The sequence below is a fragment of the Neoarius graeffei genome, chromosome 18, assembly GCF_027579695.1.
Source record: "Neoarius graeffei isolate fNeoGra1 chromosome 18, fNeoGra1.pri, whole genome shotgun sequence".
In the NCBI taxonomy this organism is placed as follows: domain Eukaryota; kingdom Metazoa; phylum Chordata; class Actinopteri; order Siluriformes; family Ariidae; genus Neoarius; species Neoarius graeffei.
Genome location: NC_083586.1, coordinates 30,543,441 through 30,571,305, shown reverse-complemented (window position 1 = coordinate 30,571,305; position 27,865 = coordinate 30,543,441). Strand labels below are relative to the sequence as shown.

The window sequence follows — 27,865 nt, the reverse complement described above, 5'->3', positions numbered from 1 at the left end:
TGGATAGAATAATTGAATTTATACTTCGTTCTGGTCAAGAAAGTCAGAGCAACCGACCAAACTGAACATCAGGAATTAGTCTTGATCGTTTTTGTTAAAAACATGCTTTATTTAACATCCTCTTTACTCCACAGTCAAACAAACAGGTTTTGATTCGACAGTGGAGATTTGCCATTTGTTTTTCCTTAAATAAACTTTATTTACATATGCAATAATACTGATTTGACGAGTTGAACTCGACTACCTGGGACTCGACACTCAAAACACTCCGCAAAGCGTACCACATGAGGATAATGCTGACGGCTTCTTCATAAGGGAAATAAATGTGACATCAAACGGCAATCTGTAACAAACGAGTGAGGCAAACCAGAACACCATAGCACCTTATCCAGAACTCTGGAAGAAATATATAACGATAAAGGAACTCTAAAAGGAACAAATCAAAAACATGTACAGCTTGAGTGCGCACAAAAACGTAACATTATTAACTTAAAAGCCAATCTCGCTCTAGGTTAGTGTTTAAGTCTAAAGGAATCAGTTTCTAAAACATCTACTTGATCACATTTTCTGTATTTTGATATTACACAGCTTGATATGTGCATATTTTGAATAAAAGAATTACAATGATTGCTTAAAAATTTAAATCTGATATGGAAAACAACCAATTTAAAACAAACCTAAAACCTAATATTGCATCCTGGATCTGGAAACAGCACAATGAAGACCTCCGTTTAAAAAAATGAAAATAAAAAAAATTAAAAAATGCATTCAAATACTTTCTTGCCACGTTAATAAACTGCATGTAACAATATTCCTGTACGTTTTCCACAACACTTCTGTACATCACTGTTAGATACAGGATATTAAACTGTAGCAGTGTGACGTTTGCTGGTGTTCTGAGTATCACTGCAGGTTCTTTCACTTCATGCTCATGAATTTTTAAGCTTTTCACATCATTGGACATCACAAGACATAAATTTGAGTCTCCGAGTTGTACAAACATGATTGTGACAATGCTCAAGAAAAACAGCAGGATCTGTACGTGACGTTGCTGAATGAAAATACAGCCTGCGTTTTTCTCACGAAAATTTTTTCAGCTGCAGATAACACACCAGTCACATCCGCATCACCCTGGATTCCATCCCACTTGGGTTTTAGCCTTGGCATTGCCTTCAAAGTGCAGCCTGGTGGATGGTGGACAGTGAAGTCTGTCACGATGCATGTTCCATGGTTTGTGAACGTGGGCCAAATTTGTGAATGTAATTTAAACAAAAAAAAAAAAAAAACCCTCCTCAATCATTTCCATCTTCGGTGACGAAATATTTCAGTTTCCAATAGGGTTCAAAAGCAAGAGCTGCTGAATGGAACCTCGGAGTGAGGTCACCTCAAAAGGCAGGGCAGCTCAAAAGAGATGGCACCGCTTCTGCACGACAATGTCGCCCCCTGGTGGTGATGCACATCATGCACTCGGACTCCTTCCTGATGTGGTGTGTTGCGTTCAGCTCTGCATTATACTGCACTCATCTCTCATTTGGTAGTACAGACTCACATCTTTAAAGTCTCTTGCATTTTCTTTGTTTTCTATTTAAATAATTTTGATAGAAAAATGTCTACACAGAGAGAGCGAGAGAGCGCGAGAGAGACAGGTCACTTCCCTCTCCAAGAGGAAGGTGGCGATTATACATTTTTGCGCTTGCCTGCTGTAATGATCGGACGAGCAAACTCCACAAAGTCGTCTATTAGGACCGGCCACGCCCCTGAAAAAAAAAAAGAGAGCGAGAGAAGAAAAGAATTCCACAATAATTTATCGTTTTTAATGCAGTGTAAATGCTACATCTTCATACATCTTTTCCTATAAACTGTACGGAACACACTTCAACTTTTAAGGGAATAATAAAAAAAAAAAATTTAAATTTACACTCTAAATTTTACCACTAACCATAATGCAGTTGATCAGCAGAGACATCTCTGTTTCTCCATTTAAAAAAAAAAAAAAAAGCATGCTGCGAATGGTACACCTAAATCATCACAGACATCACGCATTAGAAGATATACTGTAGTTCGGCTCTCGTACACATTTTTAAACAGCGACCAGCCAGGACATTAAATCCACCTGCCTAATATTGTCCAAGTCCCCATTGTGCACTCAAAACAGCTCCGACCCACTGAGGCATGGACTCCATAAGATCTCTGAAGGTGTGCTGTGGTATCTGGTACCAAGACATTTGCATTAGATCCTCTAAGTCCTCTAAGTTTTGAGGTGGGGCTTCCATAGATTGGGCTTGTTTGTCCAGTACATCCTACAGATCGATCACAATCGGATTGAGATCTGAGGAATTTAGAGGCCAAGTCAATACTTTAAACTCTGTCATGTTCCTCAAAGCATTCCTGAACAATTTCTGCAGTGTGGCAGGGAGCACTAGCCTGCTGAAAGAGACTACTGCCATTAGGGAATACTGTTACCATGAAGGGGTGTACATGGTCTGCAAAAATGTTTAGGTAGGTGTTACGTGTCGAAGTAACATCCACATGAGTGCCAGGAGCCAAAGTTTTCCAGCAGGACATTGCCCTGATCATCACGCTGACTCTGCCAGGTTGCCTTCTTCCCATAGTGCATCCTGGTGCCATCTCTTCCCCGGGTAAGTGATACACAAGCACCCAACCAACCACATGATGTACACTGGTGCTTGAAAGTTTGTGAACCCTTTAGAATTTTCTATATTTCTGCATAAATATGACCTAAAACAAACAGATTTTCACACAAGTCCTAAAAGTAGATAAAGAGAACCCAGTTAAACAAATGAGACAAAAATATGATACTTGGTCATTTATTTATTGAGGAAAATGATCCAATATTACATATCTGTGAGTGGCAAAAGTATGTGAACCTCTAGGATTAGCAGTTAATTTGAAGGTGAAATTAGAGTCAGGTGTTTTCAATCAATGGGATGACAATCAGGTGTGAGTGGGCACCCTGTTTTATTTAAAGAACAGGGATCTATCAAAGTCTGATCTTCACAACACATGTTTGTGGAAGTGCATCATGGCACGAACAAAGGAGATTTATGAGGACTTTAGACAAAGTGTTGTTGCAGCTCATCAGGCTGGAAAAGGTTACAAAACCATCTCTAAAGAGTTTGGACTCCACCAATCTACAGTCAGACAGATTGTGTACAAATGGAGGAAATTCAAGACCATTGTTACCCTCCCCAAGAGTGATCAATCAACAAAAGATCACTCCAGGAGCAAGGCGTGTAATAGTCGGCGAGGTCACAAAGGACCCCAGGGTAACTTCTAAAGCAACTGAAGGCCTCTCTCACATTGGCTAATGTTAATGTTCATGAGTCCACCATCAGGAGAACACTGAACAACAACGGTGTGCATGGCAGGGTTGCAAGGAGAAAGCCACTGCTCTCCAAATAGAACATTGCTGCTCATCTGCAGTTTGCTAAAGATCACGTGGACAAGCCAGAAGGCTATTGGAAAAATGTTTTGTGGATGGATGAGACCAAAATAGAAGTTTTGGGTTTAAATGAGAAGCGTTCTGTTTGAAGAAAGGAAAACACTGCATTCCAGCATGAGAACCTTATCCCATCTGTGAAACATGGTGGTGGTAGCATCATGGTTTGGGCCTGTTTTGCTGCATCTGGGCCAGGACGGCTTGCCATCATTGATGGAGCAATGAATTCTGAATTATACCAGCGAATTCTAAAGGAAAATGTCAGGACATCTGTCCATGAACTGAATCTCAAGAGAAGGTGGGTCATGCAGCAAGACAACGACCCTAAGCACACAAGTCGTTCTACCAAAGAATGGTTAAAGAAGAATAAAGTTAACGTTTTGGAATGGCCAAGTCAAAGTCCTGACCTTAATCCAATGGAAATATTGTGGAAGGACCTGAAGCGAGCAGTTCATGTGAGGAAACCCATCAACATCCCAGAGCTGAAGCTGTTCTGTACGGAGGAATGGGCTAAAATTCCTCCAAGCCGGTGGGCAGGACTGATCAACAGTTACCGGGAACGTTTAGTTGCAGTTATTGCTGCACAAGGGGGTCACACCAGATAATGAAAGCAAAGGTTCACATACTTTTGCCACTCACAGATATGTAATACTGGATAATTTTCCTCAATAAATAAATGACCAAGTATAATATTTTTGTCTCATTTGTTTAACTGGGTTCTCTTTATCTCCTTTTAGGACTTGTGTGAAAATCTGATTTTGTTTTAGGTCATATTTATGCAGAAATATAGAAAATTCTAAAGGGTTCACAATCTTTCAAGCGCCACTGTAAAGAAAACATCATTCATCAGACCAGGCTACCTTCTTCCATTACTCCATGGTCCAGTTCTGATACATGCCCAGTGTAGGTGCTTTCGGTGGTGGAGAGGGGTCAGCATGGGCACTCGGACTGGTCTGCGGCAATGCAGCCCAATATGTCGCAAAATTCAAGGCACTGTGTGTTCCAACACACAGCCAGCATTAACTTTTTCAGTAGTTTGTTCTACAGTAGCTCTTCCATGGGATCAGACCAGACAGGCTCGCTTTTGCTCCCCACTCACATCAGTGAGCCTTGAGTGCCCATGACCCTGTTTGCCAGTTCATCAATTATCCTTCCTTGGACCGCTTTTGGTACGTACTAACCACTGCATAATCGGGAATACCTCATAAGATGTGCCATTTTGGAGATGCTCAGACCCAGTCATCTAATCATCACAATTTGGCCCTTGTCAAAGTCACTCAGATCCTTACACTTGCCCATTTTTCCTGCTTCCAACACATCAGCTTCAAGAACTGGCCATTCTCCTTGTGCCCAATATATCCCACCCCTTTGTAGGTGCCATTGTAACAACAATGTAATTCACTTCACCCGTCAGTGGATTTAAACATATTAATGTATATACTCTGTACAGTAAATACAGTACCAGTGAAACGTTTGGACACACCGAGTCATTCATAGGCGTTTCTGTATTGTGACTATTTTCGACATTGTAGAACAAAACTGAAGACAACACTATGAAATAACATCTGGAACATATCTGGAATTATGTGGTAAAGAAAAAAAAAGTTTGATATTTTACATTCTTCAAAGTATCCACCATTTACCTTGATGACGCTTTGCGCACTATTGGCATTATCTTAACCAGCTTCATGAGCAAGTCAGCTGTAATGCTTTTCAATTAACAGTTGTGCCTCGTTAAAAGTTAATTAGCAGATGAATTTCTTACCTTCTTAATGCGTTTGAGATCAAACAAGTCAATAGTACTAGTGCATCTCAAACAATGAGAAAATCATGAAAAAAGTTCAGTATTTTCCATCAGTTATTTAAGAAAGTGAAAATTTAATATACCCAAGACTCAACTGTTTCAAGCATTTTTCTATTTTAAATTTTGATAATTATAGCCTATAGCACAAAAATAACATCTCAAAATGAGAGTATTTCATTTCGAGTTTGAGTAAAAACAGCATAAATACCGTGCATCTCTCGGTCTAGTTCAGTACACACAACCACAATCATGGGGAAGACTGCTGACTTGAATGTTGTCCAGAAGATGATCGACACCTTCCACAAGGACGCTAAGCCACAGGTGGTCATTGCTGAAAAGGCTGGCTGGAAAAGGTGCACAAGCAACAGGGATGAGTGCAGCCTGAGAGGACTGTCAAGAAAAGTTGATTCAAGAACTTGGGAGAGCTTCACAAGGAGTGGACTGAGGCTGGGGTCAATGCATCAAGAGCCACCACGTACAGATGTCTTCGGGAAAGGGGCTACAACTGTTGCATTCCTAATATCAAACCACTCCTGAGCCAGAGACAACGTCAGAAGCATCTTACCTGGGCTAAGGAGAGAAAGACCTGGGCTGTTGCTTAGTGGTCCAAAGTCCTCTTTGCAGATGAAAGTAAATTTTGCATTTCATTTGGAAATCAAGCTCCTAGAGTCTGGAGGAAGAGTGGAGAGGCACAGAATCCAAGGTGTTTGAGGTCCAATATGAAGTTTCCGCAGTCTGTGATGATTTGGGGTGCCATGTCATCTGCTGGTGTTGGTCCACTGTGTTTTATCGAGTCCAAAGTCAACGCAGCCGTCTTCCAGGAGATCTGCCGACAAGCTTTATGGAGATACTGATTTCCTTTTCCAGCAGGATTTAGCACCTCCCCACAGTGCCAAAACTACTACCAAATGGTTTGCTGATCATGATATTACTGTGCTTGATTGGCCAATCAATTTCCCTGACCTGAACCCCAGAGAGAATCTATGGGGTATTGTCAAGAGGAAGATGAGAAACACCCGACCCGAAAATACAGACAAGCTGAAGGCCGCTATCAAAGCAACCTGGGCTTCAATAACACCTCAGCAGTGCCACAGGCTGCTCGCCTCCATGCCACGCCCCATTGATGCAGTAATTCCTGGTAAAGGAGCCCCAACCAAGTACTGAGTGTAAAAATTAACATACTTTTCAGAGTTTGGACATTTCTGTATTGTAGATCATTTTTTTACTGATTTTAGGAAATATTCTAATCATCTGAGATACTAGATTTCTGATTTTCATGAGCTATAAGCCATAAACATCAAAATTAAAAGAAAAATGGCTTGAAATATTTCACTTCTACGTGTGATGAATATAGAATATAAGAAAGTTTAACTTTTTGAATTAAGCTACGAAAAAAAGTTAACTTTATGATATTCTAACAGGGGGCGGCACGGTGGTGTAGTGGTTAGCACTGTCGCCTCACAGCAAGAAGGTCCTGGGTTCGAGCCCAGCGGCCAACGAGGGCCTTTCTGTGCGGAGTTTGCATGTTCTCCCCGTGTCCGTGTGGGTTTCCTCCGGGTGCTCCGGTTTCCCCCACAGTCCAAAGACATGCAGGTTAGGTTAACTGGTGACTCTAAATTGACCGTAGGTGTGAATGTGAGTGTGAATGGTTGTTTGTGTCTATGTGTCAGCCCTGTGATGACCTGGCAACTTGTCCAGGGTGTACCCCGCCTTTCGCCCGTAGTCAGCTGGGATAGGCTCCAGCTCGCCTGCGACCCTGTAGGACAGGATAAGCGGCTACAGATAATGGATGGATGGATATTCTAACTGTTTGAGATGCACTAGCAGATGTATATATCTGAAAACGAAAGCTGAAATTTTGATTTATGCATCTTTTGATCTCAAACCCAAATGTTTCTTAGCGTATAGCACAAATAAATAAATGAATGAATGAATAGCCTTGACATTCTAATACTTTTGGAAGGGACTGTGTTTCTGAATGGTTCAAGAAACACAGAATTAGGTTTTTGCCATTCCAGTTCCCTGAACCGAAACTCCATTGAAAAAGTGAGCTGAAGATAAGAGTCCACAAAGTTGAAGAGAGGTTCTACGCCCATGGAGGATCTGGAGAGATAGTGTATTGAGGAGAGAGCTCAGGTTTCTTGCGATGTATTCTCAAATCTCATCAAATTTTATCGAACACTCGGTGCTGTTATTTTGGCACAAAGTACTATATAAAGCAGTGCCAGTAATGAAGACACTTTTTTTTTTTTTTTGGTCTATTTTTCATGGAACAGAGTGTGAATGGTTGTCTGTGTCTATGTGTCAGCCCTGTGATGACCTGGCGACTTGTCCAGGGTGTACCCCGCCTTTCGCCCGTAGTCAGCTGGGATAGGCTCCAGCTTGCCTGCGACCCTGTAGAAGGATAAAGCGGCTAGAGATAATGAGATGAGAATGAATGAGATTTGCTTTGGTTATATTTTCGACAGTTAGAAACTGATATAAACTAAGTTTGAGCTAATTAACCCCGAAGACAAATTTATCATCACTGTTTTTACCCATCTTTATTCACTGATTGGGAAAACCTGACTTTATTAAAGGGGATAAAGTGTTGAAAGATCATTTTTGACTGCCCTATTCCCTGATAGACGTGCTTTACTTTTTTGTAAACAGGTCTTTCTATGTATGTAAATGGCCCGGCTCACCTTCCTCATCATAGTTCGACATATCATCTGCAATCATGTTTCCAAAGTCTAAAAGTAGATTCCATGTGTCTTTAGGGATAGAACGCTTGTGATGCTCCTTCAAATAATAGAAAAATATAATAATATTAAAAGCAGTCATGTCAGCAAAGTTGAATATCTAATCCATTTGTACAGCTGTTTTCTTGAGTATGCAGTATTCAAGATCATTTGTGTACAGCTCGTTTAATCAGCTACATTCTTTTGAATATTATTAGAAATACCTGAGCATACATTTAGTAACGTATCGAAACACATTATTTTTTGAGAAATATTGTCGACCTACCAGCAGGAATGTGTTCCAGAGGTCCAGAAATTTGAAGCGGCCCGTCAGAACCAGGTTCCAATAAGCTACAGCCATCTCTAAGTCTGAACAGGATGAGGAGATAAAAGTGAAGTACAAGAGAAAAAGATTAATAGAGACGTAACGGAGTTAATAAGAGTGATCAGTCAGACAATGGCCTACTGTGAAGCACTATTAAGGAGCAGTGTCACTGCAAACTGACGAGCTGAATCCTCGTGTCGACGCCAGGAAAAAGCCAGAACCCCAGTTTAGGGAACACCCGTCTCTGGAGAAACGTGAAAACCGAGAGGCGCACTGAAGGCTTCTATAAAGAAACAACTTTTCCACTTTATGGTGCAACAACAAACTCATGGTCTCACAAAGTGACCCGAACTACTCGTTTAGTTACACTTCTCACAAGGTATCAGACATGCTGACCAAAGACAGATGGATGGAGCTAGAAATGTGCCATGCTGCCAGCTAACTGTCAGGGACAGCATCCCAAATGCCATCAGACCATACACTCACCGGCCACTTTGATAGGAACTTGTTCTTGAGTCTAAGGCTACATCCACACGACAACGGCAACGAGATTTTATTTAAAAAAAAATATCGCGTCCACATGGGCAACGGATCAGTAAAATATCAGGTACACATGGCAACGCAACGCTTGCTGAAAACGATGCAAATACACATGCCACACCTCTACGTGCGCTGTAAGACGGTCCCATCGGAGACACCAGAACAATAGAAGAAGTAGGACGCATGCGCATAAACCCCTTCTTCTACCCGGCATGAAGCACTCACAGGAACAAGCACACAACAACAAGAAGATGGCTGCGACTACACGAGGAAATCATGCCTTCTGTGTGCAAAAATTAGTTTTATTAGTGTGCATAGTTTTATATAACTTAATTTTCTTATTGTGTGTGAACATTTTGAAAAGCATTTTTATATAATTTATATAACTTTTTATATTGTGTGTGAACATTTTGAAAAGCAGTCTTATCCAATAAAAAAAAGAAATTCAAGAAATGGTTCAGTTACTTGTTTATTTAAAAGAAAAGCTGTATACGAAAGTGAATGCAATGCAGTGGTTCATACAAAACAGCGAGAGTGCTGCTTGTTCTAGTCATGTGGTTGTGACGTCATCGTAAACAAATCCGTTCTACTCATCCAGACGACTTCGCAACGGCGCCGTTGCCAGATTTTTCCATTCTGGAACCCGTTCTCATTTTGGGGCACCCAAAACGCCGGTGCCATGTGGACGCCAGGCCGAAATGATAAACAATTTTATCAGATTCACCTGAATCCGTTGCCGTGTGGACAGCCTCTAAGATCCCTGTTCTTGGCTGCAGGACTAGAACCCAATGTGGTTTTCTGCTGTTGCATGCCGAGATGCTTTTCTGCTCACCACGGTTGTAAAGAGTTGCTAGGAGTTACTATATCCTTCCTAGCATAGAGATGAAAGTGGAGCAAAGAAAAAAAAAAAAAAAACCTGAACTTTTGAAAGTCAAACTAAAAGATGGGGGGGGGGGACGTCCCCTGAAAATATTTTAATAACATAACACGCAAAACCCTGCATTCTAGTACTTATTTTCACTAAATAAAGTTATAACCTTTAAGCCTTTTTCTTTCATCTACATTAATGATTAACATGTCAAAAATATCAAATTTAATTCCCCGAGTTAATGAGTAATTTTCAGGAGTGCGTTTAGAAAACGCGGTGATTTTCCTGCTACACAGTTCATTACTTTGAAAAAAATCAGACAGCTGAAGGTAAACTCAGCAAAATCCCAAAACAGTCCTGTTAAAAAGTAAAGGTCTGTTAGAGTTTCTAAAGCTTTCAGGTTTCAATGTTGGGGACATTGAGCCTCGTTTATCAATCTTTTAGTAGAGTTGTGCGTTTGCAGAAGCTAAAGTGAACTAAACATTTCCAATTCATATTTATGCGAGTTGAAGCCAATTGTTTACATTAGTTCGTATTGTCTGTAAATTTAAACACACCAATGAAGACCAAATTTCTCATGTAAATCAGGGGCGTAGCTAGGAGTTTTCAGGGTGTGCGTGTGTGTCACACACTGACTGGCAGCCTGAGTGCATTATGTAACAAAAAATAAATTACCATTGCTAGTTTTAGGCAGCTTAGAAACCGGCTCTTCCATTATTGCTGTTTCTTCCACGTTTTCTTGATGACGTGTTCTAGAAACGGCACTAAAACTTAGCTTCGAAACCACAAAATGGCGAATTATTAAACATGAAGAACTACTCGTAATTCGCAACTAAAAAGACTGCAGCTACACTGGCAGCTTGAACATGCTTTCTAGTGCGATCGTGTCGCGCTTGCGCAGAACGGTGTCAGTCCTGCGCACCTTAGCTCGTGCACCTGAAGGCGCGCGCACCTAACGAGCTCCGGCACGCGCGCCGTTAACAAAGAACGCCTGTCTTTAAATCAATGAACTATGTTTGGGCTATTTAAGGACCGCGCCCATGCAAGGACGATGCGAAGTATTACACCGCGTCTAGGAACGCGAAAAATCCGAAAAATAAAATTTCTCCATTCGGAAAACCAGAGATTTTCAAGAGTTGTCATATATCCAGATTTCCGGGTATTTCGTCATTAGCGGAAAAAATCTGGAGGAATTTTCATGAAAATCTAAAAATCCGGAACACTTTCATGACTACTAGCAGCTCAAACCAATCTGTCCATTTTCCTCTGACCGCTCATCAACAAGGCGTTTGTTTCCACGCACAGAACTGTCACTCACCTCAATGTTTTTTGCACCGTTCTGTTAGCCTGGGCCCGCCCATCTTAAGCGTGACGCAACACGAGGGCCTGTTGCGAGCTTAGTCTGGCAAGGCAAGCTATCTCCAGCTCTTCCAAGCTCCCGAAAAATCGGGAGCCAATCAACTTTGAGCATCTCCAACGGCCCTGGGTAGAGGCGTGTTCAAGGCACTGACGTAGTAGAACTGCGACCGGAAGCCATAGATTGTTTACAGAATCTATGCCGGAAGCGCTTCATTCACTAGAAACATTACGAACATGGAGCAGCGGCAAGCCTTTGACACAGCGGTAGATGCTGTATTGAAAGCATTCAACGGGAAGTTCTCATTGAAAACGGAGCAAAGAGCAGCCCTGGAGGTATTTATCTTCTTCCTGTTACTCAAGCAGTTTCCGTCGCGTCACATACGTCAGAGGAAAGAGTGATGTGATTGGTTTAAGCTTCGTCACAGCCTTTTCTGGCTTCGACCAGCAGCAAACTGAGGCATTTCAGGGAGGCAGGTCAACCATGCCTTTGGGAAACGGATGGGCTTAATATCTTTGCCAGACCAAATGCTCGTAGAGCTTTGAAGCTGCGTTAGCCAGACTACCGTTCTGTATAAACTCTACACACTGCTGTGTGTGAAAACCGCAGGAGGATCAATAGTTTCTGAAATCCTCAAACCAACACCCATGCCACAATCAAAGTCATCACGCTTTGAGATCACAATTTTTCCCATTCTGATGTTTGAAGTGAACATTAACTGAAGCTTTTGATTTGATTTTCATGCATTATGCTGCTGCCAAGGGATCGGCTGATTAGAGAACTGCATAAAACAGCAGGTGGACTCCTAATAAAGTGGCCGGTGGGCGTACTTCTTGTAAACCTTGATGCTGAGTAAAAAGTTAATCAGACCGTGAAGCGCCTCTGTTGTTACTAATGTTAGTGTTCCGTATTAACCTGAGTGTTGTATGGGAAACGTCGCCACCACAGAACCTGTCCTGGGTTCTCGACCAGCACTATAAACCCAACATTTAGGGCCCGTTTACATGAGGACGCTGTCGGGTAAAAACGACTAAATATTTTATCGGAAGTGCCTTTCGTCTACACGGGGACGGCGTTTCCGAGACTGAAAAACGGAAAAAATTGAAAACGCCTTCCAGAGTGGATAAGTTAAAAACAGCCCCCGTTGCATATCCATCTAAACTACCCAATACGCGAAACTCTGCTCGGCTCTGCTCACGTCGGGTACGCGTTTACGTCATACATACGTCATATACTGTACATGCCAGCCCGGGAAGTAAGAAAGTAAGTAAAAAAGTAAGAGCATGTCTGATTACATCGATCCAACGGACCTTCAAGCTGCTCTGGCAGCTTTAATAAACGTCCAGGAGTCCTTCGAACATCTATACCGAATCTGCACATATACCGTTAATGAACAGAGGCGGGTATAGTATGCTCTTACTTTTTTACTTACTTTCTTACTTACCATAGCCAGAGTAGTCAAAGTTTTCGCGGCGCAGATGTGCAGATCAGACAAGACGGAAGACGTTGCGCATGCGTGCAGACATAGCGGAGGTCTTTCACAGCACCACCTAGCCGCCTGGCATGCACATCCAATTGAATTCCACACATTTATGCGTCACCGTATAGACGCAGATTTCCTCCTTGAAAACGGTCGTGTAGACGCGGAAAAAAGTGAGAACGAAAACGGACTTTTGCGTTTTTGTTTCAGACCGTCCCCGTGTAAAGTGGGCCTTAAATATATTCCTACATCAGCAAGGCTAATTTTAGAGCAGACCGGTATCGCAGAACTTCGTGAAATGAACACACAGTCTGTGCAAGATGCCCGAGATGCCACTTAGCCCTTTATGTTCATGTGGAGGTGGAGGCGTGGTCGAGAGTCGGTTTGTGAATGGAAAGCAAGGCCACGGGAGGGGAGTGAGAAAGCGATTCCATCTGGGATTGACTAATGGTGATGAGTGTGCGTGTCTTCGGTTTCAGTGACGACTGAGGGCTTAAAGGAGGAGAGAAAGAGAAGCCTGAGAGTAGGAGAAATTGAGATCCGGTCTGTGTGTGTGTGCGTGCGCGTCTCAGTGAGACTGAAGTGATAAAAAGAGCTGAAAATAAAACTGAATGAAAAGTGAATAAAATGAGTCAAAAGTACCCCGACTTTCTCCATCCTTCAGTCTTCCAACATCCCTAAAGTGCTCCAGTTCAATTTTATTACTAATGTGTTTTTTTTCAGCATTTTCAACACTGAATCTAAGAAAACAAACATGCATTATCCATTCAATAAACTGTGTTAAATCATCTCAGGCAGTCACGTCTTTAATTTCTTTCGCTGCATTTTACACTACGTTCAGACTGCAGCCTGAAACGACCCATATCCGATTTGTTGTGAAATCCGATTTTTGTTAGGCCGTTCACATTACCAATTATATGAGACTTGTATGCGATCTCCAATATGAACGGAAAACGACCCAAAAGTGTCCCGCATGCGCAAATTGACATGTAATAAGCACATCTATGTAATACGTAAACAACAACAACAAAAAAAAGCGCACTCTTCAAGTTTGCAAGTAAAGCATGGAGATGAGGCGAGACCTGGCGATGTGGTTTTTGTGGCAGCGGCGGAACTCGCACAATAATCTGATTAATGTGGGCAGCAGACTAATGAGACCGAAGGTGTCAAATTACTGGAAATTTCCAGAACAATCTTATAATCTTGTAATACAGGATGGTTTAAGTTATAAATCAGTTATAGAAACTGTTTTATTTAATCAGGCTAACAGATCAACATCCAGGTCCCTACCAAATCCACCATTAGCTTGATCAATTCTATAAAAGTCTATTTAAATTCTGAAAACTGTACAAATGTTGTTGTTTTCCACCAAAGAGGCGGGATTAGCCAACGCAGAATAGTGACGTTTGTCTCTTGTTGATGAAGTGTAGGTTGCATGAATGCGACCTGTCCGGTCAGACTGCAGTCGCATGTGAAAATAACGGATATGCATCGGAATTAGGACCACATATCCAAGCGGCCTGGGTCGCATGTGGAAAAAATCGGATCTGTGTCGTTCAGATTGTCAATAACAAATCGGATACAGGTCGCATATGGGCAAAAAAATCGGATATGGGTCGTTTCAGGGTGCAGTCTGAACGTAGTCTTATTATTAAATGAGAATGAGGTGCAAGTAGCATGGTTGAGGTTTTTTTTTTTAAATATAATAACAGAATTAAACTTTATTTATACAAAATACGGTTAAAAGGTACTGACTGCAAAGTGATCTGATTTTTTTTTTTTTTTAAATATAAATTGTGTATGGCATTTTCCTATGCCCCGCAAGAACAATATCACGTGGACAAGATATGATCATTTTGATGTTCTGAGGGTCGCTTTCCTCCATTTTGGGACTATTTTCCTACCTCTTGAGGCAAACAGTACGGCCCTACGGAAACAGCCGAACACGAGGAGCTTTAACTAATTCGCGTAACTATGGAACTGCGTCACGCGGAAAACGTGATTCACATTCGTGAATAGATCTGTGAAACAAAAAGATGAATATCTCTTTTCTCTGTTACTGTTTTGTGCTATCATTTCTTTCTCTGTATGACTCCATACTCGGACTCACCAGTCCAAAACAAGCGCTGCGAATCCTTCGTCAGATTTCGATTCCAGCGGTCGATCTGTCCCTTCATGAAAATTCTTGCGACAACCTTTTATTTTCCGCTGGCGGTAGAGCGGAGTCCGCCATGTTCGCCCACGCCGACTTGTTTTGGTTAAAAGTAGGTCAAACACCCCATGGTGGTCACGTGATCTAGTTGCTTACTCGTTTGGGCAATCTCCAGAATCATAAAACGCGGGACGCTTTTTATCTTAGCGAAACATTTACACCTAAGACACGCGGTGTGCGCAGCAGCGAAACTCCTCAAGTTCAACTCAAATCAATGCGAAACATCTTGAAACTCCAAGAGCAATAGAAATGGAACATTTTTTCACAGAATTCAACTTTGTAGTCAGAATCTTTAACTAATGATTTACTTACAATTCATCTTTATAAAGTGAGACGGCCTTTTGATTTCATAAAAATCGGTGAAATTTAGTTCCCTCTGAAATTTGGTCATTGTGATGTATGCTTATTTTTTGAGACATTGCAGAAATAATGGCCCCAACAGGTCATTCTGTGGCTGGGAAGTTATTTAATTTGAGGGGATTAAAGCAAATAACGTGCATGAAATTGCTTGCTTCGCGCAGTCAAGCAGACAGAGGAAGTCCGTGTGCGCATGCGCATGGGTTTTACAGCAGCTGGCATCCACAGTGTTGCATTACTGCCATCTACAGGTTTATTTTGACCGTGCACATCGTTCTGTCGCTAAACGAACAGCTGATCACACCGAGGTGCTCGCTGACCGCCGATATTTATTAGTTTGGTCCTGCGTTTCCTTTCCTTCGCAACATAACGTCTTTTCTTCTCGCTTTCTGTTACTGTAGTTGGTCTTTCATGTTTCATTCGCACACTCGCGTCCTCCATTTCCCTCTCCGGTTTCAAATTTGTATCCCACAATGCCTTGCGTGAACGGGGAAAGCCCACCATGTGATGCATGATGTAGTATCTTGCATTGGGTCACGGTGAAGCAGGAAAAAAAAAAAATAGCGGAGAATTTAGGGCCACGTGGCTCTAAATTCATTAATTGTTCTATTTTAAAAAGAACTAATAAAATTGGAAGTATGCGATTCGAATTCAGTAGCTTTTAGTCCACTAAACAAAAATAATTTTGTGTTTGTGAAAATTCTTTTTATGACCTACACTTGAAAAATGTGAAAGGCAGTACAGTTTTAAAATTAATGCTGTCAAGCGATTAAAATATTTAATCGCGATTAATGTCGCGACTGTCATAGTTAACTCGCGATTAATCGCAATTTAATCGCACATTTTTGTCACATGAAAAACCATTGTAATTCTCTTATTAGCATAAAAAAGTGAATGGGCTTGCTCACCGTTCGAACTACGGGGGTACACGGGGGATCCGAGATCCCCTGAAACAGGCATGAGACCCCTTGAAAACATGATTTGGGAAATGTTGGGGGGTCTCTAAAATATTGGCAAAATGATGTTTATTGACATAGCAATCGTGTGTAACGGGAAGCATTTGCATATCCGAAGTGAGCGCGCGATGGAGAGCCGCGCTCTGAGACAAGCGCAAGCACCCCCCCCAAGGGAAAAAAAGGGACCCCCCCGAAAATATCGGCATAGTTCGAACACTGGTTGTACCAATGTTTTTTTTTTTTTATTGCAGAGCATAACACGTCTTGTCACAGCCACTGCAAAGTCGGGATGGAGCCGCCGATGGGAAAACGAAACCTAAGCCGAGCACCGTGGCTCTTCGGGGGAGGCCAGAGGACTCTGGCTGTGCGGGGCGGGGCATTACAGTCTAGCTGCTATCGTTTTTCTAAGCAAAGTCTCTGTTCCAAGTTCCTGGCAGTTTCAAAAGTTTATGAAAAACCTACATCATGTCACAGAGCGTTAATCTCGCGATAAAAAAATTATCACCGTTAAAATTGAGTCAAGTTAACGCGTTAATAACGCGACGTTTTTGACAGCACTACTTTAAATCAATAATTTGTTGTATAATTTGAATGTTATAAACAAAAAGATGCTCATTTTTCATAAACCTACAATGCATGACTCATGAGAAAGAACCTTTCAAGCATGAGCTATTAAACGGATTTGCACATTATTGTCAAGTCGTCTTGTAAATATGATGAACATGTCGTTTGCGTGACACTTACCTAAGCCTTTCTGGCCTGGATTCTTGGCAAAATTGAAAGTAAACTGGTAGAAATCCTTAAACTTTCCAGAGTCTTTGAGCTCCTGTTCTAACCTGGGTAAGATGGCCTTCAGTTTCTCAGGACTGTCACAGCTATGGAGAGCAGCAGATCACTGTCAGTGTGGGAAATGATCTAGCGCTATAATTAAATGATGATCGCGATGTGTGAAGAGTCTTACCCCAGCTCTGACATGCCGTCCAGGAACTCTTTCCGGCTAAATTCACACTGCGTCGCTGCCCGAAATTTCCAGGCCACCACCAGAATGCTCATGCTGGCAGGATCCAGAGTGAGGTCATCGCAGAACTGCTGGATCCCATCAATGCCGATTTTATTCTCATCTTGAGGGTCTGTGGGAGAAGTTTAAAAAAAAAAAGAAAGAAATGTTCATTGTTCATAATGGACATACATAAAAACCCTGTTTCCAGAGAAGTGGGGATTTTTTCCAAAATGCAATAAAAACAAAAATCTGCGATTTAATTCACACGAACCTTTATTTCACTCGCAAAAAGTACAAAGACAAGATTTTAAATAGTTTTACTGACCAACTTAATGGTATTTTGTACGGTAAATATAAACAAAGTTAAAATTTGATGCCACTCAGGCCCTGTCCACACGGCAACGGATTCAGGTGAATCTGATAAAATTGTTTATCATTTCGGCCTGGCGTCCACAAGGCACCGGTGTTTTGGTTGCCCCAAAACGAAATCTTTTGAGAACGGGTTCCAGAGTGGAAAAATCTGGCAACGGCGCCGTTGCGAAGTCGTCTGGATGAGTAGAACGGATTTGTTTACGATGACGTCACAACCACATGTGCTTCACGCCGGGTAGAAGTGTAACGAACTTGATGCAAGTTGTCAACAAATCCTATAACTTGGTTCATGAAATGCGCTTACAAAATATTTTCACTGTGAATATTTATTGTGTAATGGTGCAAAGTGTGAGAGAGAGAGAGAGAGAGAGAGAGAGAGAGAGGGAGAGAATAGCCCTTAGGGCAGAGTCAATCCTGCCAGCAAAAACAGGGAAAAAAAAGGAGCGATCTCACCTCTTCAGATGTTGGTTTAAGTCCGACAATACATTCCTCAAAAAGGGCTGTTCAAAAGTTTGGGGTCACTTTGAAATGTCCTTATTTTTGAAAGAAAAGCACTGTTCTTTTCACTGAAGATCACTTTAAACTAATCAGAAATCCACTCTATACATTGCTAATGTGGTAAATGACTATTCTAGCTGCAAATGTGTGGTTTTTGGTGCAATATCTCCATAGGTGTATAGAGGCCCATTTCCAGCAACTCTCACTCCAGTGTTCTAATGGTACAATGTGTGTTTGCTCATTCAGTGCGTTTACATGCACATAGAGAAAATCAAATTTCTGCCGTTGCTCGACTGAAATCGAAGCTCTAAATGGCATGTAAACACCTTAGCTCGGCTGAAATTGAACCGAACTTGATTTCTCGTAATCGAGCTACACGACCTAGATTATGCGATTGTAGCCGAGCTACTTAGTGCATGTAAACCCTATCGAGCTACGTAGTCCAGCTACTTACTTCAGCACTGCCCCTTCCGGAAGTGACGAGACCACAAGCGGGAAACACAACAGCCTCAGTCGGCATGACAACGAATCATGACAACGGCATGAATCTTTTCTTTTTGTGGCATTGTTTGCACTGTTAAAATTTAGCTCACTTACTGTATCACCAAATACATCTGTACAGCTGTTGCATAGCTGTGAATTGTGTACATAAACAAGTCATTGTATGTGTGTGTGTGTATATTATATATGTCCAACATCTGAAGAATGTCAATAAAAACAAAACAATTGAACTTTGTGTGTGTTTAAGACATAAGTTAAATTGTCAGCAAAAAATATATATATTTTTTTTTGTAAGCAAAAAATGGACTTTAGAAAAATATACAATTGTGCAAAATAAGTTGTCTTACAAAACAGTGAGCTGCGCCGGACAGTTTGTAGCTATACAGTCTGTTAGAGCAAGCCTAACAGCTTGAACACTGCCAGTGTTGCCAGATTGTGAGGTTTTAAGTGCATTTTGGCGGATTTGAACATGTTTTGGGCTGGAAAACGTCAGCAGTATCTGGCAACACTATAGCTCTTCTTCATGACGACAACCGGAAGTGTACCAACACGATGGGGCGTGTAGCGCCACCTGTGGCTCGGGTGCACAATGCACCTTACACAATAGCTCGATTTCACAGTTGCATGTAGAATTGGATTTCTCTGGCACCCCTGCTGGGACCCTTAGCTCGATTACCAACAGTAACTCGATTTGGATGTGCATGTAAACGTACTGACTGATGTTGGACGAGAAGGCCTGGCTCTCAGTCTCCGCTCTAATTCATCCCAAAGGTGTTCTATCGGGTTGAGGTCAGGACTCTGTGCAGGCCAGTCGAGTTCATCCACACCAGACTCTGTCATCCATGTCTTTATGGACCTTGCTTTGTGCACTGGTGCACAGTCATGTTGGAAGAGGAAGGGGCCAGCTCCAAACTGTAAAAACAGCCTGCATGCCTAGGTGCTTGATTTTATACACCTGTGGCCATGGAAGTGATTGGAACACCTGATTCCGATAATTTGGATGGGTGAGCAAATACTTTTGGCAATATAGTGTATCAGTCCATATGTCAAAGCAACGGCCGTAAACGAGATTCACTGACACATTGTAGGACGGAAGTAAAACGTACAGTGGAAATCAAAGTGACCAACATCTGCCAACGTTGTCAAAAGACGCGCGCGCCCTCCTTCGAATGCTGATGTAATCAAGCCGGAAGTTTTCCCTGTGTCCGAAATCGCTCCCTACTCACTACATAGGGCACTGTATAGTGGGGATGCCATTTTGTAGCGCTGTCTGAAACCTTAGCAGGGATTATGTGGGAAATGCGCTCAGTATAATATGTATTTATCACAAATACATGCATGAATTTATTTTGAAAACCCACCAGCTGCCTGATCTGGCACGTTTAAATTGTGCGACAGTAACGACGTAAATACCAGCGCGACAGACGAGTCCTTATCCTGTCGTCTTTACAACTCTTCTCAGTTGGTTCGAAGTCGTATGGAATAATTTCCACGTCACGTACGTGAGGGAGGCGGATGCATGTGCAGAAGTATACAGTTTAATAAAGTGCAGAATATATATACAGTGAGACAGGCAAACGATCCAAAACGAGAATACGGGCAAAAGGGTCGGTCGAGGCGCAAACAGCACATCGAAGGCTAAGCGAGGACAAGAACGAGAAACAGGAAATCAAGACAACGGGTAGAAAGGCTCGGTAATGCGTACTGTAATACTTCGCGATTAAAAAATGACTTCAGTTCTCCGTTAACACAGTCCGCCACTGCATCCAGAAATGCAACCTGAAACTGTATTGATGAAGCCTTTCATCAATTCTATGCAGGAACACCACCAATATCTCTGGGCCTGAACTCATCTCAGATGGACTGAAAGACAGTGGACCTGTGTGCTGTGGTCAGATGAGTCCACATTTCAGCTTGTTTTGGGGAAAACCGGACGTCGAATTCTCAGTGCCAAAGGTGAACACAACCATCCAGATAGTTATCAGAGAAAGGTGCAAAGACCAGCATCTGTGATGGTATGGGAGCATCAGTGCTCACAGCATGGGTGAGGAACATGTGTGTGGAGGCGTATATTGGGATTTTAGAGAGACACGTGTTGCCATCAAGGCGACATCTCTTCCCGGGAAGTCCATGCTTATTTGAGCCAGGCCTCATTCTGCACGAGCTACAACAGCGGGGCTTCGTAGACACAGAGTGCTCGTGCTTGACTGGCCTGCTGCCAGTCCAAATCTGTCTCCGATTGAGAATGTATGGCGTGTCATAAGGGGTGTTCACACGGCAACTTTTACTTTGGTGTAGCACCGGGGCTGCCCCGGTAGAGTGTTCACACGGTACAAAGTTATACCGGTGTAGCCCCTGAAAGCTGCTTAAACCGGTGCAAATCTAACCCTGCTCGGGAGGTGGTTTAAGAAATTTACTCCGGAGTAAATGCTAGTTTGCGGGGCAGCACCGATATAAAATGGGACGTCTGAACGCTACAGGGGTAGACTCGCTACGCGTGAGGAGAGTTGATTACATACAGGCATTGCATAATTTGCATCCTGGTATTTTGCGCTTCCAAAATGGCAAATAGAACTGCGTGTCTTCCAGTGTTGCCAGATTGGGCGGTTTTAAGTGCATTTTGGCGGATTTGAACATATTTTGGGCTGGAAAACGTCAGCAGTATCTGGCAACACTGGTGTCTTCATCCACGTTGTTTTCCCGGTGCTTGGTGATGCCATGACAACCGGGAAAAGGAAGTACATTTTCATGCATGCGCATATTTCATTTCCGCATTATTACTATCGTATAGCACGGTCACAAAAACTGCCGTGTGAACGCAAGTGGGGCTGCACCAGTGCTAACATGCTTCTCTCTAGTAAGCAGGTTTGTGACGTGTGAACGCTCCACAAAATTTACACCGGTGTAAGATATATCGCAACAAAATACATCGGTGCAGCATCGATGCAAATACGTGCCGTGTGAACACCCCTATAAAGAGGAGAATCAGACAACGGCAATCATGGACTGTTGAGCAGCTGAAGTCTTGTATCAAGCAAGACTGGACAAAAATGTCAATTACAACAGTGAGTATACTCAGATCCCATACGATTAAAAAGTGTTATTAAAAAGAAAAAAGTGATGTCATGCAATGGTAATAATGCCTCTGTCCCAACTTTTGAGCGCCTCCAGACATCAAATTTTAACTTTATATTTACAAAATACAATTAAGTTGGTCAGTAAAACTACTGAAAATCTTTTCTTTGTGCTTTTGTCAGTTAAATAAAGGTCCGCGTCAATTAACAAATCACAATTTTATTGGATTTTGGAAAATATATATCAACTTTTCTGGAAACGGGGTTTGTAATAAAGACGTATACATTTCACTGACATGGGCATCGGCTAAAACCGAGGGGTGTATAGGGGTTTATCCGGTATTGACCTCTGGGAGTTACGATAATTGGTTGGATCCTCTGACTTGGCCATGTGTGATGTCACATTATAAACAAACAACCAAAAGAAATAGCAGTGGATTTAAAGGAGTCGACATGTTTCCAAAGAAACTTCTTATTTCGGAGTTGGAGGTCCAAGCAGAATCTCTGATCTTTCATTTGATGTGAAGAAAACAAATTTTAGACCAACGTGATCGACTGGTTTACCTTTGTATCGGTTATAAAGCTGCTCCAGCTTCTTGCGGTCCACTGTGGTTTTCATGGATTCCTTATAGTAGAGATCTGGGTTCTGGAAGTAGTTGTCGGTTGCTACTTCTAGTTTCCAGTCATTCTGTGTGAGACAGTAGACGGCTGTCCTCTCGCCGGCCTGGGTGAAGGACATGAACTGGCGAACCTTCTCTTTCTGTGATGACTTCAGCTTATGCTGTGGGATAAACGCATGCACGCACACACACACACGACCGATTATTCACATTTCTACAGCGAGAGGTGTAAATACCTGAGAGGTGGCATGGCTGAGGGATTCAATCTTCAATGGTGAAATGCTGATTAAGACTTTAACGTCATATCATATCACATCAGAAATACTGTAATCACAAATAGGAAGGTGCTATTGAGTTAGGGACCGTTACTGAGCCGGTGGACTGAGCTGCATTCGGAGTTGAGTTTTCAAATTTCAGTACTAAAACGCAATCCTTATACAAGATGCTCCCCATCTGTGCATGCCTGATCTTAAGCCTCATCTAGCCAAAATTCACCAAGTAAATTTAAAGAACAATTACGTCCATAAAAATGGCTGAACGTCCCAGATTTCTCAGTGCAGGCTTGAGGAGTCAGAAGTGTTTCGCTGATATCTTGCAATAACAGGTTGGCTAAGTTCAATTTCATCATGAAGCACAATAATAATAAATAATTCTGAATCATAGTCAAGGCCTATACAGGTCTGCACGTTTTAGTGTTTTTACATCCTCCAACACAGGCTTGTTAATCACCTGATGAGGTCGGATGTGAACAAGAACATGAAGAATGTCTCAATTCCATTTCGATATCGATATAAAAGCGCCGCGTGTTAGTCAACAGCCGATACTACTCTCATACGGACTTCCTCACCACGAATAAGGTGATGGCATCCTTTCCAACAAGTCCTACAAGATTCTTCTTCAATGCCCAGGTATGTTTTGTCCAATCAGTACTCACATGAAACTACCAACGCACTAATCTGATCCCAATCATTATCAGAGCAGACTTTTCCATTCTGATCCATGAACGTATGATTTTGACTCTCACAAGCCAACAGAGAACACAACTAGTGTTTGCTGCCAGGGTGTCTGTGATGTTTCATATGACCTGGCAGCAGAGAGTCGACACGGGACCAGATCAGAGCTCTGGATGATCGGAATCAGAAACGTGGTAGAAGTAGAGGTGTATTTTAAATACAAGATCAGTGAAACAGTATAATAATGATTTTGATAATTACATTAGAAAAGGTGTCGTTCATCAGCCACTGACAGCGTGTCACTTCTGTCCAAAAAGACAGGATCAACCAATAAGCACTTACCAGTTTTGTGCTGTTCGAGAGGTTAAACTGGTAAAGCTCTGGGTTGCTGATCGGTGGGTTGAGAGTTTAAGCCCCAGCAGCGCCAAAGTGCCACTGTTGGGCCCTTGAGTAAGGCCCGTAACCCCATCAACTCAACTTATCCACAATGGAGTAAGACGACGAAGATGACGAAAGAGTGCTGTGATGATCGAGAGGCTAAACAGGTAAAGCTCTGGGTTGCTGATCGGTGAGTCGAGAGTTTAAGCCCCAGCAGCGCCAAAGTGCCACTGTTGGGCCCTTGAGTAAGGCCCGTAATCCCATCAACTCAACTCAACTTATCCACAATGGAATAAGATGAAGATGACGAAAGAGTGCTGCGATGATCGAGAGGCTAAATGGGTAAAGCTCTGGGTTGCTGATCGGTGGGTTGAGGGTTTAAGCCCCAGCAGTGCCAAAGTGCCACTGTTGGGCCCTTGAGTAAGGCCCGTAACCCCATCAACTCAACTTATCCACAATGGAGTAAGACGACGAAGATGACGAAAGAGTGCTGTGATGATCGAGAGGCTAAACGGGTAAAGCTCTGGGTTGCTGATCGATGAGTCGAGGGTTTAAGCCCCAGCAGCGCCAAAGTACCACTGCTGGGCCCTTGAGTAAGGCCCGTAATCCCATCAACTCAACTCATCCACAATGGAATAAGACGAAGATGATGAAAGAGTGCTGTGATGATCGAGAGGCTAAACGGGTAAAGCTCTGGGTTGCTGATCGGTGGGTTGAGGGTTTAAGCCCCAGCAGCACCAAAGTGCCACTGTTGGGCCCTTGAGTAAGGCCCGTAACCCCATCAACTCAACTTATCCACAATGGAGTAAGACGACGAAGATGACGAAAGAGTGATGTGATGATCGAGAGGCTAAACAGGTAAAGCTCTGGGTTGCTGATCGGTGGGTTGAGAGTTTAAGCCCCAGCAGCGCCAAAGTGCCACTGTTGGGCCCTTGAGTAAGGCCCGTAACCCCATCAACTCAACTCAACTTATCCACAATGGAGTAAGACGAAGATGACAAAAGAGTGCTGTGATGATCGAGAGGCTAAACGGGTAAAGCTCTGGGTTGCTGATCAATGAGTCAAGGGTTTAAGCCCCAGCAGCGCCAAAGTACCACTGTTGGGCCCTTGAGTAAGGCCCGTAACCCCATCAACTCAACTCAACTTATCCACAATGGAGTAAGATGAAGATGACAAAAGAGTGCTGTGATGATCGAGAGGCTAAACGGGTAAAGCTCTGGGTTGCTGATCGATGAGTCGAGGGTTTAAGCCCCAGCAGTGCCAAAGTGCCACTGTTGGGCCCTTGAGTAAGGCCCATAATCCCATCAACTCAACTCAACTTATCCACAATGGAATAAGACGAAGATGACGAAAGAATGCTGTGATGATCGAGAGGCTAAACGGGTAAAGCTCTGGGTTGCTGATCGATGGGTTGAGGGTTTAAGCCCCAGCAGTGCCAAAGTGCCACTGTTGGGCCCTTGAGTAAGGCCCGTAACCCCATCAACTCAACTCAACTTATCCACAATGGAATAAGACGAAGATGACGAAAGAGTGCTGTGATGATCGAGAGGCTAAACAGGTAAAGCTCTGGGTTGCTGATCGATGAGTCGAGGGTTTAAGCCCCAGCAGCACCAAAGTACCACTGTTGGGCCCTTGAGTAAGGCCCGTAACCCCATCAACTCAACTCAACTTATCCACAATGGAGTAAAACTAAGATGACGAAAGACTGCTGTGATGATTGAGGTGTCTGAGTGCTCAGGATAAATGCAGGATACAGTGCAACCAGGACAGAAGCAGTGGTGAAGGTTGCTGATCTGGTGATCAGGAGAAATTCTTCTGGTTCTATTCCCTAACCCACCCAGCCTCTCTCTCTCACACACACCATAAGCATCAGGCTCAGGAGGGAGGAACAAGTGCATGCTGTCAAAGCTCACAATACCAACAAACTGACCTTCCACTTCTCTCTCTCTCTCTCTCTCTCTCTCACACACACACACTTGGCCAATACGACACAGTCGGAGGACAACTCCCTTAAAACCCCAAACCCTGCTCTCACCCAGGCGTGTAAAATAACACCCCTTCCCCTCCCCCTCTCCTCCCCCTCTCCTCTCACTCCCTGCCTGGATATAAACTTTGTGTTTCCCGGTATTTGTTCCCTTCTTACCTACCATTTTTATCTCCCCGCTGTTTGACCAACTTGATAGGCAACAGCCCGCAGTGCGCATGCGCGGGACTCTGCCGGGCCTGCGCTAGAGAACGTCGAGATGACGTCACGAGCGGGATTTCTATTTATTTATTTGCAGTCAGAAGTCTGTCATCTTCCCAAAATTCATACCTTCATGGTTAGTAACATATTTTTTTCGACTGATTTTTAAACAAATGCACTATTTGTATTATACTCAACTAACATGACTATTAATCTGAATAACAGCTGATGCAGTGAGTGAGTGAGGCGCGCGCGTGGGAAAGAAACTCCATTTCCCACAATGCAGTTCTGTCCCTCAGTCATTCGTGTCGATTTGTTTCGGAAGTGAAAACGTTTCTGTCTTGACTAAATTAGGTATCGCGTTCACAGCAGGCGATGTCAGCTGATAAATGTAGTAGAGAAGGTTTAAAAAGTTCGCGTGAAGGTTAACGCTGTTCCGGTTCCCTTTTGAGGAAAGCTAAGCTAGCTATGAGTTAGCATGAGTTGACTCTTTTAGTTAAACTCGCACTTGGTACCCAAACAAACTCGAGATGGTTTATTAAAGCTAAAAGTGGAGCCTTTCTGAACTGATCTGTTTAGTGGATTGACACAGCTCGGATTTGTAATCGGGAAGCAGAGATTGTCACCTACCTGTGGGAAAGGAAAACATTACCGTGGGAGAGACAGACAGACAGACAGACAGAGCAAGGGGAGCTACGCTTGTGCTGCCTTCACGTGCTCCTACGATTTAATAATAATAATAAAACAAATAACAGTCTAACAAATACATGTGCAGAGTTCTTTTTTAATACCAGTATACAAAACTGATAGCATCTTTTACCAAGTGTGTGTAAATGAATTAAACTGAATAGAAGCCCCTTCTACATCCAATAGAAGATCCAAATACACCTCCTGTCTCCCCTGTTTCAGATGTCAAGCAAGCAGAAGAAGAGGAAGAACTGGCATCTCATCTCATTATCTGTAGCCGCTTTATCCTGTTCTACAGGGTCGCAGGCAAGCTGGAGCCTATCCCAGCTGACTACGGGCGAAAGGCGGGGTACACCCTGGACAAGTCGCCAGGTCGTCACAGGGCTGACACATAATTAGACACAGACAACCATTCACACTCACATTCGCACCTACGGTCAATTTAGAGTCACCAGTTAACCTGACCTGCATGTCTTTGGACTGTGGGGGAAACCGGAGCACCCGGAGGAAACCCACGCGGACACGGGGAGAACATGCAGACTCCGCACAGAAAGGCCCTCGCCGGCCACGAGGCTCGAACCCGGACCTTCTTGCTGTGAGGCGACAGCGCTAACCACTACACCACTGTGCTGCCAAGAACTGGCATACTTACCAACTTTTCAAAATTCTCCTGGGGTAGAAAAGTGTGTGAAAGACATTTTCGATCGGCTGAGGGTCTGATGTGTGGTTGAAATGATAAAAACAGTGGCTCCCAATTAATTGCAAACCATTTGAAATGTATACAATTAAAGAGTTTTTGAATTGTTGATATTGTTCTGTCAGTTACTCTAGGTTATGGGATCCATGCATCAGGCATGAGAGAGCTCAGAGTGAAACGTCTGAAATAATACTCTTGTCTTGAATTTTAATGTACAACCCCGATTCCAAAAAAGTTGGGACAAAGTACAAATTGTAAATAAAAACGGAATGCAACGATGTGGAAGTTTCAAAATTCCATATTTTATTCAGAATAGAACATAGATGGCATATCAAATGTTTAAACTGAGAAAATGTATCATTTAAAGAGAACAATTAGGTGATTTTAAATTTCATGACAACACCACATCTCAGAAAAGTTGGGACAAGGCCATGTTTACCACTGTGAGACATCCCCTTTTCTCTTTACAACAGTCTGTAAACGTCTGGGGACTGAGGAGACAAGTTGCTCAAGTTTAGGGATAGGAATGTTAACCCATTCTTGTCTAATGTAGGATTCTAGTTGCTCAACTGTCTTAGGTCTTTTTTGTCGTATCTTCCGTTTTATGATGCGCCAAATGTTTTCTATGGGTGAAAGATCTGGACTGCAGGCTGGCCAGTTCAGTACCCGGACCCTTCTTCTATGCAGCCATGATGCTGTAATTGATGCAGTATGTGGTTTGGCATTGTCATGTTGGAAAATGCAAGGTCTTCCCTGAAAGAGACGTCGTCTGGATGGGAGCATATGCTGCTCTAGAACCTGGATATACCTTTCAGCATTGA

General features: G+C 42.8%; 1 protein-coding gene across 2 annotated transcripts; it reads right to left on the bottom strand.

Moving 5' to 3' along the window:
* Nucleotides 1-88: 88 nt before the first annotated feature.
* dcun1d2b (DCN1, defective in cullin neddylation 1, domain containing 2b) lies at nucleotides 89-26,356 on the bottom strand. 2 transcript variants are annotated; one of them, XM_060898669.1, is made up of 7 exons: nucleotides 26,291-26,356; nucleotides 22,089-22,305; nucleotides 17,041-17,209; nucleotides 16,824-16,954; nucleotides 8,271-8,353; nucleotides 7,949-8,045; nucleotides 89-1,757 (listed from the first exon to the last, which is right to left on the bottom strand). In XM_060898669.1, the coding sequence occupies exons 2-7, from the start codon at nucleotides 22,261-22,263 to the stop codon at nucleotides 1,678-1,680; spliced, it is 735 nt and encodes a 244-aa protein (XP_060754652.1). In that variant the 5' UTR covers nucleotides 22,264-22,305; nucleotides 26,291-26,356; the 3' UTR covers nucleotides 89-1,677. The 2 variants fall into 2 exon arrangements, with proteins under 2 accessions (XP_060754652.1, XP_060754651.1); XM_060898668.1 differs by lacking the exon at nucleotides 26,291-26,356 and adding an exon at nucleotides 25,623-25,679.
* Nucleotides 26,357-27,865: the final 1,509 nt, after the last annotated feature.

Bases quoted from the DNA above. Each gene is read 5' to 3' on its own strand.
- dcun1d2b (XM_060898668.1), bottom strand. From the start codon at position 25,679: ATGCGCACTGCGGGCTGTTGCCTATCAAGTTGGTCAAACAGCGGGGAG. The intron at 17,210-22,088 runs GTAAACCAGTCG...CTTCTCCCACAG, and splicing joins GCTTTATAACCGATACAAAG to ACCCTCAAGATGAGAATAAA. The intron at 8,046-8,270 runs GTAGGTCGACAA...TATTATTTGAAG, and splicing joins TCTGGAACACATTCCTGCTG to GAGCATCACAAGCGTTCTAT.